Below are 17679 nucleotides of genomic sequence, written 5' to 3'. Positions count from 1 at the left end.
TGGTTCACATCTCTTTATCCTCCAGGCTGAAGAACTATAAGCTGGATGCCTAGGTCACATATCTGTCGTGGACTCTTCTCCTTACAAGTGACTCTGTGTTTAATAAAATTGCCTTCTTTAATTGACAAAGTCCTCCTTTTTCTGCAGGGGCCCATTTTACTCACTTCACCTCTGATATCCAAAACAGAACCCATCATTCCTGCCTATATGTGTATTACAATGTACACTCGTAGTATAAAAATTATCACATATTATTACCAGCTGCATAGTCACATTTCCACCCAGTAGTCAGTAAGCTCTTCAGTCTCAGATATATCTTTATCTGAATAGGATCTGAGTTTACCTTTAGTATTCAGCATTCACAAAATGTTGAATTTTTCAACTTCTATAATTTTATCCCTTATGACTTCCGTTTTTCCAGGGAATGTCTCTGCTTTTAAAATTTACTCCACCAAATGGAGAAAGTGGGACAGAGGAAGATGGAGAGAGAGACAGCAAGAGAGAGAGTGTGAGAGAAAACACATTAAGGCTCTGTACCTGGACCTGGTTTAGAGTCCTGGCCTTTTTACTTATAAGGTCTCTGCCATATAAAAACTTCATAACCTTTCTAAACCTAACTTTTTTTACTCATGAACTGAGAGTGATCACTTCTTAATGCATGATAAATACATAGGATAAGGCTGGGCATAGGAGTGTGCTCAATAAATGGTAGCTGTTACCATTATCTTTAAAACAATTTCAAGTGTATTATATTTATTAATGAAGCACAATACAATTTTTGAAGATGCAGAAATTGATAAATAGTAATGTACCAATAAATTTAATTTCAGTATTATCTTCCAGAAAGCAAATTCTAGTAATATGAAAATATATCTAGTAAAATTATCATTACAATTTTGATAAGAAGAGTGATCTTTTTCATCTTGTTAATGTGTAGGGGCCACTGGTAAGCTTACTAAAATGTATTTGACAAAATTATGTGATCTAAAGAAAGCACAACTCTTTCCAGTTTTAAGCCTGAATTAACAAACTTTAATGTAAAGCTTATTTTTAAAAAGTATACTACACAAAGTTGCCAACGTGATTTATCAAATTAAAAACAAACATAGCTTAATGTGGTTTACAAGTTATATTTATTATTTTATATAGTATCTAAAAAGTAACATATATTAAGACTTGGTTAGAAATAACTCTTTACACAGCTTTCGGAAGGTAACTGGCAAACAAGGTTTACAAGTAAAAGATATACTTTTCAAACTAAAATCAGTTTGTTGTCTTTATGCAATTTACAGAAGCAAGTTATGATTCAGTTTAAGTATCTAAAGCAGTTTCCACAATAAAGCATTCCCAAGAAATAGAAAACGGAGAAGCTTAGATAAAGCACCAGCTGTCACATTGTCACCAAGTTAACACTGGTTCCTCACTGGTCCCCATAACATGATGGAGAGCAGGAGGAGAAAGGGAAGGAACACTTAGAGAGGAAAAAAACAAAACAAAACAAAACAAAACAAAACAAAACAACAACCCTGAAATACATTTACTTAGGGCATCCCCTGAAGGCATCTTGGTTAGGTTATTCAATTTCTGAGGGGCAGAAAAAGATTATAATAGTTAAGGCTTGAGATCATGCATTCAGAATAAAATACAATCACTGATACATAAATTATATTGAATGTTATACAACATATTTAAAGGATGACATTTAAATCAATAATATATAAATTTTCTTTCTGAATCTTTTAGGACTTAGCAGGCACATTGAAATCAATCTTCATATAGTTGGAATAACTCTCAGAATCTCAACTGCATGGAAGTAAATGACTATATTTGTATGAATAAGTCAAAGGACAACTATTTATGCCTATCTTTAAAAAATAATTTCAATAGTGAAAACTAATGTTTAGGATTTTACAGTTCTTTGAATATAGAACATTTTATAGAGTATTGATGTACATGATGAGATTAAAAAACTTGAAAACGTAAATATATAAGGGAGAACTCACTTGTACATACTGTTATAAAACAACAACAAATTTAAACTTTTATCTCCTAATTGATAGTTCTCATAGTTTGAGTGACCATTGTCTTTCTCTAAGTTATAAAGAATTATAACGTACAGTAAAAAGTACTTTAAAGTTGCCACAACTTTCCAATTAAAAGTCAAGACACTATGAGAATCCCTGTACATAATGGTAGCTGTCAACTCTTCTAATTCATATTTAAACATACATTTGTCAGATCTTATATATTCAATGTTACATTAGAAATAACTGCTAAAAATACATCAATTTCATAAGGTAAAGCTTGAGTCTATTAACATATTACCTATTACATCATTTAGTAAATGTATACTTTTTTAAGAAATAGGTGTAAATGAGAAGAAAATGCAAAAAAATTACGCTATAACTCTCCTTTACGCTTCTTGTTTTACAAATCTGCCCTGCTTAAGAGCCAGGGCTTAGGTGGAACTAGCCAGAGATGAGAAACCGGGAGCTTGAGCACAATGATATCCTATTCATTCCCAGTTCCAAATGAAAGGAAAACAAGAACATACAGAAATAAACACAGAGCTTCAACCAATCTTTTTCAAATGCAGTTTTAATCAGCCCAAGAATCTCTGAGGCTGATCTCAAAGGCACTTTCTAAAGAACTGCTCTCTCCCTTCTTCCAATTGGCATTTGTCTAGCCAAGTTTATGATTTAATGGCCAGTAGCATTTCACCATCCCACATCAGGAAAGTATTTGCTTATTTGTAAGTCTTAATAGTGGTGACTTGAAGCCCATTAAATTATACATAAAATATAAAAGAAAGCCCCTGCTGCTGCTGATCTCTATCACCACTTCCCTTCATTCACTAGAGGGCACACATCATATACACCATGTAGAGAAAACAAACATGAGATTGTCAAATGGCCACTTTAACCCGCTTTAAACTCACTGCAGCAATATTAAGGATTCTCTTGATTTGTTAGATATAATGCTAAAAAGTGAATTTGGCATGAAGTCTTGTGAATACAAGCTTAATTACCATCAGTTGTAAAGAACTGATTATTATCTCTTCTTTTATTCCTGGCTTAGGCTTTCAACATTTTTCAGACGTGTGAAGAAATATGCAAAGAGGTGGTAAGTGGGATTAGATCTGGCTTTGAATAGGTGACTTTTCCTTAGCTTTGTCAAAATAGGCACCTTCTTTAGTAGTGTGAACATCTCTATCACCATCTATCCTATGAGTATCTGACGTATTTTTGTCATTTCGCCTCAAGCGGTAATTTTTATAAGCACGTTGAATGATGGTTGCTGAAACTGCCTCTTGTTTTCGTTTCAAAGTAGTCGTAATTGGCTCACATGTGATCTTAAAAGGGTTGGCTAACAAAAATCCTGATTCTATTTCTGAAAGAACTTTCTCCATCCTCACATCTTGACCCATAACTCTCTTTGTAAAAGCAAGTAAGATATCAAGGCAATGAATTCTGTCCCCAACAGCCATGGGGAGGTCCAAAGCAATGAGCTGGCCCTTGTTTGGTTTTGCCATGAAAAGAGGAGGTTCAAGAGCAGCTGCAAAATCTGAAAGCTTGCTAGAGTCTATGTACTGGGTCCTATCAGGATCAAACCTTTTCCACACCTGAAAGAATTTCCTAAAATCATCTTCACTCAAGGTCTTGTTTTTCTTCTTAGAAGCAATATTTAAAAACTCCATGACAACAACAATATACATATTTACAATGATCAGCCATGATATGAGGATATAACTGACAAAATAAAAAATCCCAACAGAGGGGTTCCCACAATCTCCTCTAACTTGAGTCCCAGGGTTAATTTTATCAGGATCACAGTCAGACCGTTTACTGTTGAAAATGGCGTCAAGCATCCCATCCCAACCAGCAAATATTGCAACTTGAAAAAGACAGAGCATACTGCTGCCAAAGGTTTCAAAATTAGACACATCATTAATTCCAGCTTCTTTTTTAACATAGGCAAAATTGTACATTCCAAATACGGCATAGATGAACATGACCAGGAAGATGAGAAGAATGATGTTCAATAATGCTGGGAGGGACAGCATCAAAGGAAGCATCAGATTATGAAACACCTTTGGTCCTTTTCCAAGACGCAGCATGTGAATGATCCGTGAAAGAAGCATCAGTTGCACAAGTGAAGGAGGCACAAGGTAGGATCCTACTGTCGCAGGCAGACATAGACCTGGGGGTGGGAAAAGATAAAGCAGGCTATACAATTATTCAAACACAATTGTATTTTGAGGACTATAATTTATTTTACACTTAATTGTTTTTCCCCATGTTTTATTAATCCTTTATTGATCCCTTCCATTTTACTAAGCATTCTCATTTAACAGTTAGCATGTTGAAAGTTTGTGTCGGCCAAACACCAATTGTATCAATGCTCAGGGTATCTAGCTATATTTGGAAGATTATTTTTCTGTAACATCATCTAAGAGTATTATAGACCAAGTAGTTCTGGAATTACAGATGACCTGATTCTATAATGCAGGACAATAGTCATAATTTTTTTATTGCTATTGGATCAAGAAATTTAGTTCCATGCAACCTTTATTGAATGCCCAATAAATATATCACAACAATATGCAAAGATGAATGACATGATTTCTGTCTTCAGGAACCTTATAATTTACAAACTAGTGATAGACATTTACAATAACTATAAGGCAGAAAGACCTAATTGATAAATATAATTACAGAAATGTCTGGCACTCAGTGATTCATAGATTGTAATTTAATTTCTTTATTTCATAAATAGTACTGGGGCTCCAGGAACTTTAAACGTGAATTGAATAAATAAGTCTTTGTTTATAACATTTTTGTAGCTGTGGTAGTTAGATGAGGGAAGTATGGCAGTGATTAACAAAAGAACTATAAAACAATGTAAAATCATAATTCATTAAAGGTATAAGAGATGTTCTCTGGAAGTATTAGACAGAATGTAGTTTATTTTGAGTTGAGAAGGTAGTGAAAGAAAGAATCCCACGAGGCTTCTAAGTGATATGGTAGGTTTGTTGAATCTGGAGGAATCATGTCTCACATTTTTGTTAAACTTGATCTCTGCCTAAGATGACATTTCTCTCTGATGTTCTATACTATCAATACCCTATCTCCATAGTGCTTTAGTGAATCTTATACTCTGACCCAAATTCTCATTTCCCTTCAACCTTCCAAACTTTTTCATTATGCAGGAAGTATCACTAAATTGTGAATAAATTCCTCTACATTCTCGTCACTAATTTTTTTTAACCCAGTCTCTTTTTTGGGGGGAATTTCTTTTTTTTAATTTTTGTTTTTCTTTATTTCTTCTAAAAAAACCCACCAGGATACATGTGCAGAACATGCAGGTTTGTTACATAGGTATACATGTGCCATGGTGGTTTGCTGCACCTATCGACCAGTCCTCTAAGTTCCTTCCCCTCACGCCCCACCCTCCAACAAGTCCTAGTGTGTGCTGTTCCCCTCTCTGTGTCCATGTGTTCTCATTGTTCAACTCCCACTTATGAATGAGAATATGTGGTGTTTGGATTTCTGTCCCTGTTTCTGTTTGCAGAGGATGATGGCTAAATCTGTCTCTATCTTGAAGACTCTATTTCCCTTGCAACCCTCTCAAATACAGGGAGCTCATTCTTCCCCACTCCACTTTCCTCAGGTTAGAAAGAAAAAACACGTATCTTTCTTTCTTTCCGATGTGATTTCTGGTCACTTTTCCTTCCTATTATTTTTATAAAGAAAAAAATAAAATAGATTTTTGACACTTTGTGGATCATGCCATTCAGCTATATCATTTCCTACCATTCCTTGGCTCTATAGCCTACTCATTCTTCATTCATATTCATTGAAGACTTCAATAATTGACTCACTGTCTCTCATTTCACCTTAGCACCTACCATCAACAATCCATTTAAAAGCCAGTTTCTGTCTTTGATCTTCTAAAGTTATTACACTCTTCTCCATCATTTTATAAATTCACATTTATAATCACATTCTGGACCCAGGATACCTTGCCTTCTGAAGCTTCAAATTCAAACTGCTTTCTCTCTGACTGCAATTGCTTTTCCTTCCAGTTCTCTCATGAAGTCCCCTTCAGTCTCATAGGACTCTAATTCCATCATTCCTCTGCCTTGTTCCTGTCAGCTCCCTCTTGTCTTCATGTACTTTTCTATCAGTTTTTCTGATAGCTTCTTCTTTTCTGAAGTTTCTTATGGTTTTTTTTCAGTAGTTAGTTGCATTGTTTCCACTATCAACTGAATTAGTGAATATTTGGAAGCACATCTGGGCAAACAGTTTATCTGCATTTTCTACTACTCAATACATAGAATAGTGCTTGATGCAGCAAACTTAAATATTTTTCCTACTCTCATGGAACTTACATCCTAAAATGTGTGTTATGGGGAAACAGATGAACTTCTCTCTGCCTGAAACTCTTTGACACTAAATTCTTTGCTTGGCTGTCTCCTTATCTGAAAAGTCTCTAATTAGATTTCACGTCTTCCATAAGGTTTTCTCTGACCTCTACTTACTGATTAGGTGACCTCCTTCTGCTGTGCTGCTGCAGCACCCTGTGACTTCCCTACCATGACCTTAATAACACATATTAAAATGTACTGTTTAATTATCTATATCCTTTAATAGACTCTAAGCTATGTGTACACAGAAATTATACTTACCTTGTTTACTACTGAATTTTTTGCATATAACACAGTTTTTATTCACAAAGAGAATTATCAAGTGTATTTATTAAATAAGAGAGAGATCTCCAAAGTAAGAGAAAACAAGCAACAAATTTGTTAAAGCCTGAAACTCTAATGTTGTATAAGTTGTAAATAGTTTTAGAGATTAGAGGGAAGGAAATAATAGCGAACTTGAAAGGTTACATCATTCTAAGACATAAAGATCTTTCTAGTGTCATCTAGAAAATTAATGTATATTATAGAATGAAGGGGTGACTAAACATTCACCTGGTGGCTTATATGCAAAGTTTATGTTATTAGAAATATTTTTGAACATCTTATCTCTATTAGGCATGGGTGGTACATATATGATTACAAATGTGAAGCATTCCTGTTGAAAATAAAAAAAGATCTCTACCTGTTTTGCTTATTAGGAGACTATATTTCATGAGATATTTACTGTAAGAGCTTGCTTGCATTAATATTATTATCAGTAAAAATTTGACTAAACAAAATCTTACCTGTGATGGAGAAAATAACCACCATAAAATCAAAAATGTTCCACGCAATGGTGAAATAAAAACAACGGAAAGCGATGAGCTTCAGTATACATTCCATAGTATATAGCGTAACAAAAATTGAGTTAATCCAGTAGAGAGCAATGGACATTTGTAGACTCTGAACATCAGTGTCTATCATCATGGCTATTGCTTGGAAACATATAAGAACCATAACAATGACATTAAAAACTTGGCTTGTTACCACATCAAAAATGAATCCTTGGAGCTTGTTCTGTGGGTAAAATCAACAGGTGTAATAGTCTTATTAATAGGATACATATACATATATATGGTCTTTTATATGCTACAACTTTCTTCCCAAAATAAATGAGAATAAGTGTGAACCTAAATTTTTGCCAAACTATAACATATAGTTAAAACAAACAAACAAAATGACCATGAAAAGCTTTGTCAGGGGACACAAAAATTTTGTCAAAAGCATTTGTTAAGGCTTTAAAAGAGAATATATAAAGAACACCTCCATTGAAGTTTCAAAAAATCTAGACATTTTCTTACTAATGGGCGAGGTATTGGTCTTTCAGAATCCTCATACATTATCTTCTTCAGCCTGCGGTACTGTTTTCTCTGTTTAACCGTTATAAAGATATTTGAGCCTCCCAGGTAAAGAAAGGAAAGAAAAACATATTAAAATCACACTTAATCCAAATTTTCCCTTATGTTAATACGCATTTTAAAGACTTGGCAATATTGATTTAATCTTCTAAAAAAAGGCTTAACTGCAGTGAATGAAATCATGTTTGAACATGTCTGACTTTCTGCCCAAAAATCCGTAAAAAGTACATACAGAATACATGCCGATAGTGACAGAAATTCAGTAATCTCTAAGTGCACTCTCTTAGGAGAGTGTCAACTCTATTTTCACATAGGGTTGTAAAAGAGGACAAAGGAGAAACAGCAGGTGATATCTGGAAATATTTACTAAGAAAGGTTGAGCTCAATAGCTAAAGGAAAAGTTGATTTGTATCTTTTAATAAGCAGAAATAAACAGAAATGATCATATGGGATCATTTTTATATGACTATATATTGCTTTACTTTTCAAATACTATCAGAAGATTTTTTTTACTATTATTCCAAAAGTACCTTGCGCTTGCTTCTTCATAGCACGTTTGAGGGCTTATTCATTTCTGTGTTTCTAGTGCTAATTTCAGTATCTTATGTAATATATGTGAAGTGAATAATGTCATGTCCTAGGAATTAGGAATTGTTACTGCTCTAAATCAGGACCTGGTCACTTAAATTGACAGCAGACACCAATTCGAAGCCTAGAAGCAAATCCTAGTATGTTATCCTACAGGGTTGATATTCGTAGAAAGCTGAAGCATCCAATCAGAATCACATTTGATCACTCAGCTCTCTACTCCTATTTCACTGGTGGAAACTCAAGAGTGACATACAGTAGTCCCCCCTTATCTGAAGTCTCACTTTGCACAGTATCAGTTAGCCATGGTCAACCACAGTTGGAAATTATTACATGAAAAATCCTAAAAATAAATAGTTAATACATTTTAAATTTCATGTGGGTCTGAGTTGTGTGATGAAATCTTGTGTCATCCTGCTCTGTGGAGACTGGGATGTGAATTATCCCTTTGTCCAGCACACCCATTCAGTCTATGCCACCCACACATTAGTCACTTTGCAGCTATCTCTGTTATCGTAGCGATTGTGTTCAAGTAATCCATATTTTAATTAATAATAACCCCCAAAATGCAAGAGAAGTGATGCTGGCATTTGAATATGCCAAAAAAAAGCTGCAAAATGCTTCCTTTAAGAGAAAAGGTGAAAATGCTTGACTTAAGGAAAGGAAAAAAATATATATGCTGAGATTGCTAAATCTATGGTATGAATGAATCTTCTGTCCATGAAATTGTGAAGAATGAAAAATAAATGTATGCTTGATTTGCTGTTGTACTTCAAACTGCAAATGGCCACAGCGCATGATAAGTCTTAGTCACGGAAAAGGCATCTGAATGTGAACACAAACATGTTCTGATTTACAGCAATCAGGTTAGGTACTACTCTGCGGTTTCAGGCATCCACTGGAGGTCTTGGAACACAGTCCCCTTGGATAAGGAGGGTCTACTGTACCAGATTTTACACATGGCTAAAGTTTGATTACATGGCTGAAGATAAAATTTCAAAATTAAACTATTCTTTCCTTTGACTTTTTTGGAAGGCTTCCCAAAATAGATTAGGTGCCTGTGTAAAATAACTTGACTTAGATGTCTTTTTAGTCCTTTGCGTTTGTGGAGGCCCTGAAGTAAGTCGCTTTTTAGAAATGGCATGAAACTGTAGTTATTCAATTCTGTCTCTGAGCTCTGTCTTATTGGGTTCAAGCACCCCTACTTAGGCCACCCAGTTAGGATTTATGACTCTCTCTACTTCTAGCAGAAAGAACTACTCTAACTTTGAAAGATGTCCATGCTGGCTGACTGTGAAGGCTTTAAATATAACAGAGAGTAAAAGAGTGTTTTCTTCTGGAACTCTTCACATATTTGTGAAGATAGAAAATTTTACTTACAGTATTTATTTTTCAGCACATCATTATTTTTAAAACACTTGTAATTTTTACACAGACACTTGTAATGTTTAACTTTTAAACTTGACTGTGTAGTACATATTTTGGATTTAGAAGTCAATGTAAAGATGAACATTTTGGCAATGTTCATCAATGTGCAGGAACATTAATCATGATTTTTTAAGATACATGTCAAATAAAAATGACATTAAGCTGAATCCAAAGCCAATTATTTGAAGCAGGGCACTTATATATTTATGTATATGCCTGATTTTCTCAGACATTGGATAAACAAATAATATTTATACTTATCTTTATTTTATGCTTGTTGAAATTATCAATAATAACAGTAATCAGCATACTCAGAGGGAGAAATACTCCAAATATAATAAAGTTGATAAAGTAACAATACATGTAGATGTTGACTTCAAAATGAGGCTGTGTATTTACCTAGAAGTTTAAAATAAGCAAATTATTGATATTGGCTTTTTAAAACAAGTTTTATAAAACAATTTATGACAAGAAAACCCAACAATGCTACCTAAGAAAATGTTTTCTTTTTTGTTCTTTGGTAAAAGGATATCATTGATTTGTATGAATGTTAAAGTTCATTTCATTCATTTAATCATTGTTGCAAAGTCTGGTAATCTTTCAAATGGACCTATGGGGCCTCAATCATTGTATATAATAACCCTGGAAGAATTTCATTGCCAATGAAATATCCAATCTGAACTGCATTTGATTTCTATTCATTATTACTGGTGTCCTGTGCTCGAATTGCAAAAATGACTTTGCTTGTATCCTAACAATGGCTTTAAAATGATATTATACTTACAGCAACAGAATCAATTGCTGAATTCATAATAGTGATCCACCCATTAAATGTTGCCTGTAAAAATGACATGCATTTAAAATTTATGCTTACTGGCAAATAAAAAGTAAAATCTCAATCTCTTATTAGTGCACTGAAACATTTGACATAGGCTTGCCACACTTCCATATACTGTGTAATTGGGATCCTTAACATTTTCATTATTATATTGTCTGTTAACAACTATTTCAAGTACTTAGTTTATTTGTAGTTAATAACAAAATATTTGAAGATAGTATGACTAGAAAAAGATAAATAGAGAAACAGATGTATAAATGGTAAATAAATACATGCGTAATGTGTCATGGTGACTTGTAGCTGCTATACATGTGCTTTTCTGTGAGAGACATAAAAGGAATTGTTCAACTCTTCACATCTGCTAGATATTGAGTCACTGAGTAGCAGTTCCTCAAAATGCTAAAGAGATAAAAAGTAGTGACTTCGGTTGGACCAAAGAATTATTACCTGTGATGGTTAATACTGAGTGTCAATTTGATTGGATTGAAGGATGCAAAGTATTGATCCTGGGTGTGTCTGTGAGGGTGTTGCCAAAGGAGATTAACATTTGAGTCAGTGGGCTGCGGAAGACAGACCCACCTGTAATCTGGTGGACACAATCTAATCAGCTGCCAGCAGATATAAAGCAGGCAGGAAAATGTGAAAAGGCGAGACTGGCCTAGCCTCCCAGCCTATATTTTTTCTCCCGTGCTGGATGCTTCCTGCCCTCAAACACTGGACTCCAAGTTCTTCACTTTTGAGACTCAGACTGGCTCTCCTTGCTCCTCAAGCTTGCAGACAGCCTATTGTGAGACCCTGTGATCATTGATCATGTAAGTTAATGCTTAATAAACTCCCCTTTATATATATATATATATGTGTCTGTGTGTGTGTATATATATATCTTATATATGTAAATATATCTATATCTATATCTATATCTAATCTATCTATATATGAAGGAAGTAGAGATGGAAGTAAATTTAACAGAGGAAATACAGACACTGGCCCAAACTACTTTTACCACCACTGATCAAGTTATGGGGTAATGCGTTAGTCAGGGTTCCCTAGAGGGACTGAACTAATAGGATATATATATAACATATATATATCCTATCCTATATCAGCACCTATTCTGATTTTTCGGTCACCCCAAAGTCTATATCCTCATCTTACCAGGCTTTGGAATAATCTCCCACATCGTAACATATTATTCCGGAAAAAAAGAACCATTTGGGTACATGGGCATGGTCTGGGCTATAATATCAATTGGCTTCCTGGGATTCATTGTGTGAGCTCACCATATGTTCACAGTGGGAATAGACATAGATACACGAGCTTACTTCACCTCTGCCACTATATATATATATATATATATATATATATATACACACACACACACACAAAATATATATAGAATATATATATTACATAGAATATATATTATTATATAGGATAATATATAGTAGGATATATTATATATAATAGGATATATATAATATATATTATTATATAGGATAATATATAATTGGATATATATGTCCTATTAGTTTTGTCCCTCTAGGGGACCCTGACTAATACATTACCCTATAACCTGATCAGTGGTGGTAAAAATAGTTTGGGCCAGTATCTGTATTTCCTCTGTTAAATTTACTTGCATCTCCATTTCCTTCATCCAATGGGGCAGAGACAGTATTTAACTTTTGTCTCTTTTTTCTTTTTTTTTTTGAGAGAGTGTCACACTTTGTCACCAGGCTGGAGTGCAGTGGCATGATCTCAGCTCCGCCTTCCAGGTTCAAGGGATTCTCCTCCCTCGGCCTCCCAAGTAGCTGGGACTACAGGTACGTGCCACCACGCCCAGCTAATTTTTGTATTTTTAGTAGAGATGGGGTTTCACCATGTTGGCTAGGATGGTCTTGATCTTTTGACCTCATGATCTGCCCACCTTGGTTTCCCAAAGTGCTGGGATTACAGGCGTGAGCCACCGCACCTGGCCTATCTCTTTAAATGAGCCTAGTGTTGTATGTTGCGGGAAGTCAGGGACCCCAAATGGAGGGACCTGCTGGAGCCACGGCAGAAGAACATAAATTGTGAAGATTTCATTTTAATATGGACATTTATCAGTTCCTAAATTAATACTTTTATTATTTCTTATGGCTGTCTTACTTTGATCTCTTAATCCTGTTATCTTCGTAAACTGAGGATGTACATCACCTCAGGACCACTGTGATAATTGTGTTAACTGTACAAATTGATTGTAAAACATGTGTGTTTGAACAATATGAAATCAGTGCACCTTGAAAAAGAACAGAGTAACAGCGATTTTTAGGGAACAAGGGAAGACAACCATAAGTTCTGACTGCCTGCGGGGTTGGGGAAAAAGAGCCATATTTTTCTTCTTGCAGAGAGCCTATAAATGGATGTAGGGAAGATATCACTAAATTCTTTTCCTAGCAAGGAATATTGATATTAATACTCTGGGAAAGGAATTCATTCCTGGGGGGAGGTCTATAAACAGCCGGTCTGGGAATGTCTGTCCTATGCAGTTCAGATAAGGACTGAGATACGCCCTGGTCTCCTGCAGTACCCTCAGGCTTACTAGGATTGGGAAACTCGGTAAATTTTTGGTCAGACAGGTTCTCTGCTCTCAAACCCTGTTTTCTGTGAAGGTGTTTATCAAGACAATATGTGCACCACTGAACATAGACCCTTATCAGGAGTTGTGATTTTGCTCTTGTCCTGTTTCCTCAGAAGCATGTGATCTTTGTTCTGCTTTTTGCCCCTTGAAGCATGTGACCTACTCCCTGTTCATACACCCCCTCCCCTTTTGAAATCCTTAATAAAAACTTGCTGGTTTTAAGGCTCAGGTGGGCATCACGGTCCTAACAGTATGTGATGTCACCCCCGGCAGCCCAGCTGTAAAATTCCTCTCTTTGTACTCTTTCTCTTTATTTCTCAGCTGGCTGACACTTACGGAAAATAGAAGGAACCTACACTGAAATATTTGGAGCGGGTTCCCCTGATAGTTGTTATGTCCCATTACATTTATCTACTAATTGCTAAAATATTTTATAACCAAATGTATTAATCGCCCACATTTTGTCCTTTACATTCAACCTACAATATGGATGAATATATAATTAATAAGGAAAAGTCAAAAGTGTACTTACTACTTGAAGCAGAGAAAGGAAACCATTTCCAACATTATCAAAGTTCATTTTTGCATTTTCCCATGGCATGGATTCATTAAACAGAAGGCTTTCACACTGACTCCTATTCATGACTTCAGATGAAGGAAACCTTTCTCCACTTGTTGGGTCAATGCATTCATAGAATCTGCCAGCAAATAAGTCTACTCCCATGATACCAAAAATCAACCAGATCATCAGGCAGACAAGAAACACATTCAAAGTCGGTAAGGTTGTTTTGATCAAAGCTCTCACAACCACCTGGTATATAGAAAAAATGTAAACTTTAGATAAGAAATCTGAAACTGTTTTAGTTTTTGATCAGTTTGAAAAGTACTAATTGATATAATGACATATTTTAAAAAAAACTTAAAAGGCCATATCTAAAGATTTAACAGCCCACATGCTGGTACTGGAATAACCTAAATAGCAATTCAGTTTTTCTTTAGAAAATACATTCAAATCGGGCTGGGCATGGTGGCTCATGCCTGTAATCCCAGCACTTTGGGAGGCTGAGAGGGGCGGATCACCAGGTCAGGAGATCGAGACCATCCTGGCTAACACGGTGAAACCCCTTCTCTACTAAAAATACAAAAAATTAGCCAGGTGTGGTGGCGGGCACCTGTAGTCCCAGCTACTCGGGAGGCTGAGGCAGGAGAATCGCTTGAAGCCAGGTGGCAGAGCTTGTAGTGAGCAGATAGTGCCACTGAGCTCCAGGCTGGGCTACAGAGCCAGACTCCATCCCCCCCCACCAAAAAAGAAAATACATTCAAATCTAGATATTCTTAAAATGTTTGTACTAAAAAATCATTAAATGGCAACAGAGCTAATTAGTACAAATACCAGAATAAATAATTATTTTGCTGGCTTTATATATATATATATATATATATATATATATGTATATATGCTTATTGATTTCCTGTATCGTGCCAGAAATGATCATTCAAGATAATTGAACCCATATGTATGTGTGAGATTATCTTAAAAATATATATATATTATATATTTTAAGTGAAATATAATATGTGAAAGAGTAGTCAGAGGAATCAGAAGACCAAGAGATTGTACTGTCAATGAAGCCAAGGGAAGAGATTGCTTCAGGAAATTAAATAGGTTGCTGTACTTCACAAAGATGCAATCCTCACTGAACCATTTGGTGTCACTGGTGAGTCACTCCAGAGTAGGAAGCTTGGGAGATGAATCCACCACCTAAACTGGAATACCAGCAATAATCGATAATCACTGTCATTATTTCCTCAACTGACTTCACTCTTTAAAATTCAAATCAGAATTGTATTCTCATTACTCCACTGAAGCTGCTACGGCAAATGCAAATGAGTTGCTATATCTAATATAATAATAGTTTTACTATTTCCACTACTTATTTTTCTCTTAGCTTTTTTATATTCTTTATTTATTTTATTTTATTTTTTGAGACCAAGTTTTGCTCTTGTGTACAATGGCCCGATCTTGGCTCACTGCAATCTCTGCCTCTGGGGTTCAAGCGACTGAACCCTCTCCTGCCTCAGCCTCCGGAGTAGCTGACATTACAGGCAGACGCCACCCTGCCAGGCTAATTTTTTTTTTTTTTTTTTTTTTTAGTAGAGACGGGGTTTCACCATGTTGGTCAGGTTGGTCTTGAACTCCTGACCTCAGGTGATCCACCCACCTCCGCCTCCCAAAGTGATGGGATTACAGGTGTGAACCACTGTGCCTGGCCTCTCTTAATTTTATACTTTTGATTTCCCTCTCCTGACCTTCTTTCACTTTCTTCCTAAGGCACCATTGATTCTGTTTTCTACCATTCTAACCTTTCCTTCCTTCAGCCATTACTAGATACTAATTCTTTTGCCTGCATATTCTTGCTTATGTTCCATAGTTGTCTATCTTTGAATTAATATTTAGGCTTATAACTATGATTTCACTAACACTTTTATTTCTAAAACTAGATCACAGATCTTTCGTTAATACTTTTAAATTTGAAAGGTCCATTAATGGTTCTGCTGAAGAAAAATGCCATGTCTTTTAGAAAATCCACATATAAAGAATAAAAAGAGTGGATGTAGTTGACACATATATTTGAAAAGTAGTCAGCACCTAAGACCTTAAACTTATTAACACAAATCATTAATTTTGTAAGCATGTAGCTTCCTAATATACTCAATGATATATCTTCAGTGATAATTTACAGAACTTCCAGAGGTTGAGATGAGGCTTCAGGTCTGAATCTGACTTTGACCTAAGCATGGCTACAGTTTTTCTGACCTTGAGTTATCCACAGCCACTGTCTCATTGCCATTCTAATGAATGTACAGCATTAAATGGTACAGGGCCTAATTTCTGACAGAGTCAGTTTCCCTGGCAAATCTCTTCCTGCTTTTCTCTAAATTGGGGCAGACAACTTGCTGATTTTGTTACCTTTTTTTCCTCCCTATATGTCTAAACTTATTAGGAAAAAGAACTGGTATTATCCCATTTTTTGAAAATAAAAAGGAGTTTGTTTATTTTAGTTACATATTTACTTAGGGGTGTGTGTGTGTGTGTGTGTGTGTGCACGTGTGTATTTTGAGTAAATAGGCCCTCTGTAGTTTACATGTTAGAATATTCTATAATGTTTTCCTATCACTAAACTGTATTTATACTGGAAATGTGGCTGTCCTTTTTTTTTTTTTTTTTTTTTTTTTTTGAGACAGTCTCACTCTGTCACCCAGTCTGGAGTGCAGTGGAGCAATCTCGGCTCACTGCAGCCTCGACCTCCTAGGTTCAGGTGATCCTCTTACCTCATCTCATCTCAGCATCTCAAGTAGCTGGGACTACAGGTGCACACACCTCACCTGGCTAATTTTTGTATTTTTTGTAGAGACAGGGTCTCACTGTGTTACCCGGGCTGGTCTCAAACTCCTGAGCTCAAGCGATCTGCTCGCCTTGGTCTCCCAAATTGCCAGGATTACAGGTGTAAGCCACCGTGCCTAGGCTGTTTTGTCATTTTAACTTCAATCTTATCGAACCATTCAACCACCTTATTTTCAGCTTATTTTCCACCTTATTTTGGTTTAAAAGTACTGGGCAATATCACCACCTTGTGGATCTTCATGATATGGTTAATGAAGTCTGTTTCTTATTGTATGTTACAATTACTATTTCAGATTTTTTTTTCTGAGGTATATAATTGGAATTTTGCCACATTTGGAATTTTTATGTATTTACTAAATAATCAAAATATTAATTTCCCAACACAAATAAATCAAATGTATTTAAGAAACAGATAGATAAGGCCTAAGTACTATTATAATGAGTCAACGACACATTTGTATGAATTACAAGAATATTATCATGAATCATGGACTAAGTATATATATACAAATATAATTAATGTACTTAAGTACTTTACACAATCATATAAAAGTGAAATTATTAAAATTTCTGAAATTATTTTTTAAATACAATACATATTTTAAATTATTTATATTTCTGTTTGTATTTATAATAATCACTCAAATTTTGAGAGAAAAATAAACATCCACTTTTTACCAAGTGGAAAGAGTTTAAGTGTTAAGGTTTCTTAATTAATAATAGTTTAAATGTAACACATAATACATAAACTATAGGGATAAAGATAAAGGTTAAACATTAATAATTTTCTCACTAGATTCTACCATAGCAATGAATATGTGATATTAGGTAGTAATTAAAGTGGCAGACTGATATGAAAAAACTCTATGTAAATAAAAATGCAAAAACACATAAATGTATTATAAAATAAAAGGTACATTTGAACGTGTTCTCCCATTTCTGTATACAATGGGTCACTGTATAGCTACATACTTATAC

At 35.0% G+C, this 17679-nt stretch overlaps 1 protein-coding gene across 2 annotated transcripts in view; it reads right to left on the bottom strand.

Moving 5' to 3' along the window:
• Positions 1-1158: 1158 nt before the first annotated feature.
• SCN7A (sodium voltage-gated channel alpha subunit 7) overlaps positions 1159-17679 on the bottom strand; it is a 93838-nt gene continuing 77317 nt past the window's right edge. For both annotated transcript variants that reach the window (XM_012496284.2, XM_003266196.3), the window contains exons 20-25: positions 13828-14106; positions 10625-10678; positions 10102-10239; positions 7768-7872; positions 7213-7483; positions 1159-4200 (exon numbers count right to left, since the gene is read on the bottom strand). In XM_012496284.2, the coding sequence (XP_012351738.2) occupies positions 3134-4200; positions 7213-7483; positions 7768-7872; positions 10102-10239; positions 10625-10678; positions 13828-14106 (1914 nt within the window). In that variant the 3' untranslated portion in view covers positions 1159-3133. The remainder of the gene's footprint in view (positions 4201-7212; positions 7484-7767; positions 7873-10101; positions 10240-10624; positions 10679-13827; positions 14107-17679) is intronic.

The sequence above is a fragment of the Nomascus leucogenys genome, chromosome 17 (assembly GCF_006542625.1).
Source record: "Nomascus leucogenys isolate Asia chromosome 17, Asia_NLE_v1, whole genome shotgun sequence".
Lineage (NCBI taxonomy): Eukaryota > Metazoa > Chordata > Mammalia > Primates > Hylobatidae > Nomascus > Nomascus leucogenys.
The sequence above is the reverse complement of the archived record's forward strand: the minus strand, read 5'-3'. Positions and strand labels throughout refer to the sequence as shown.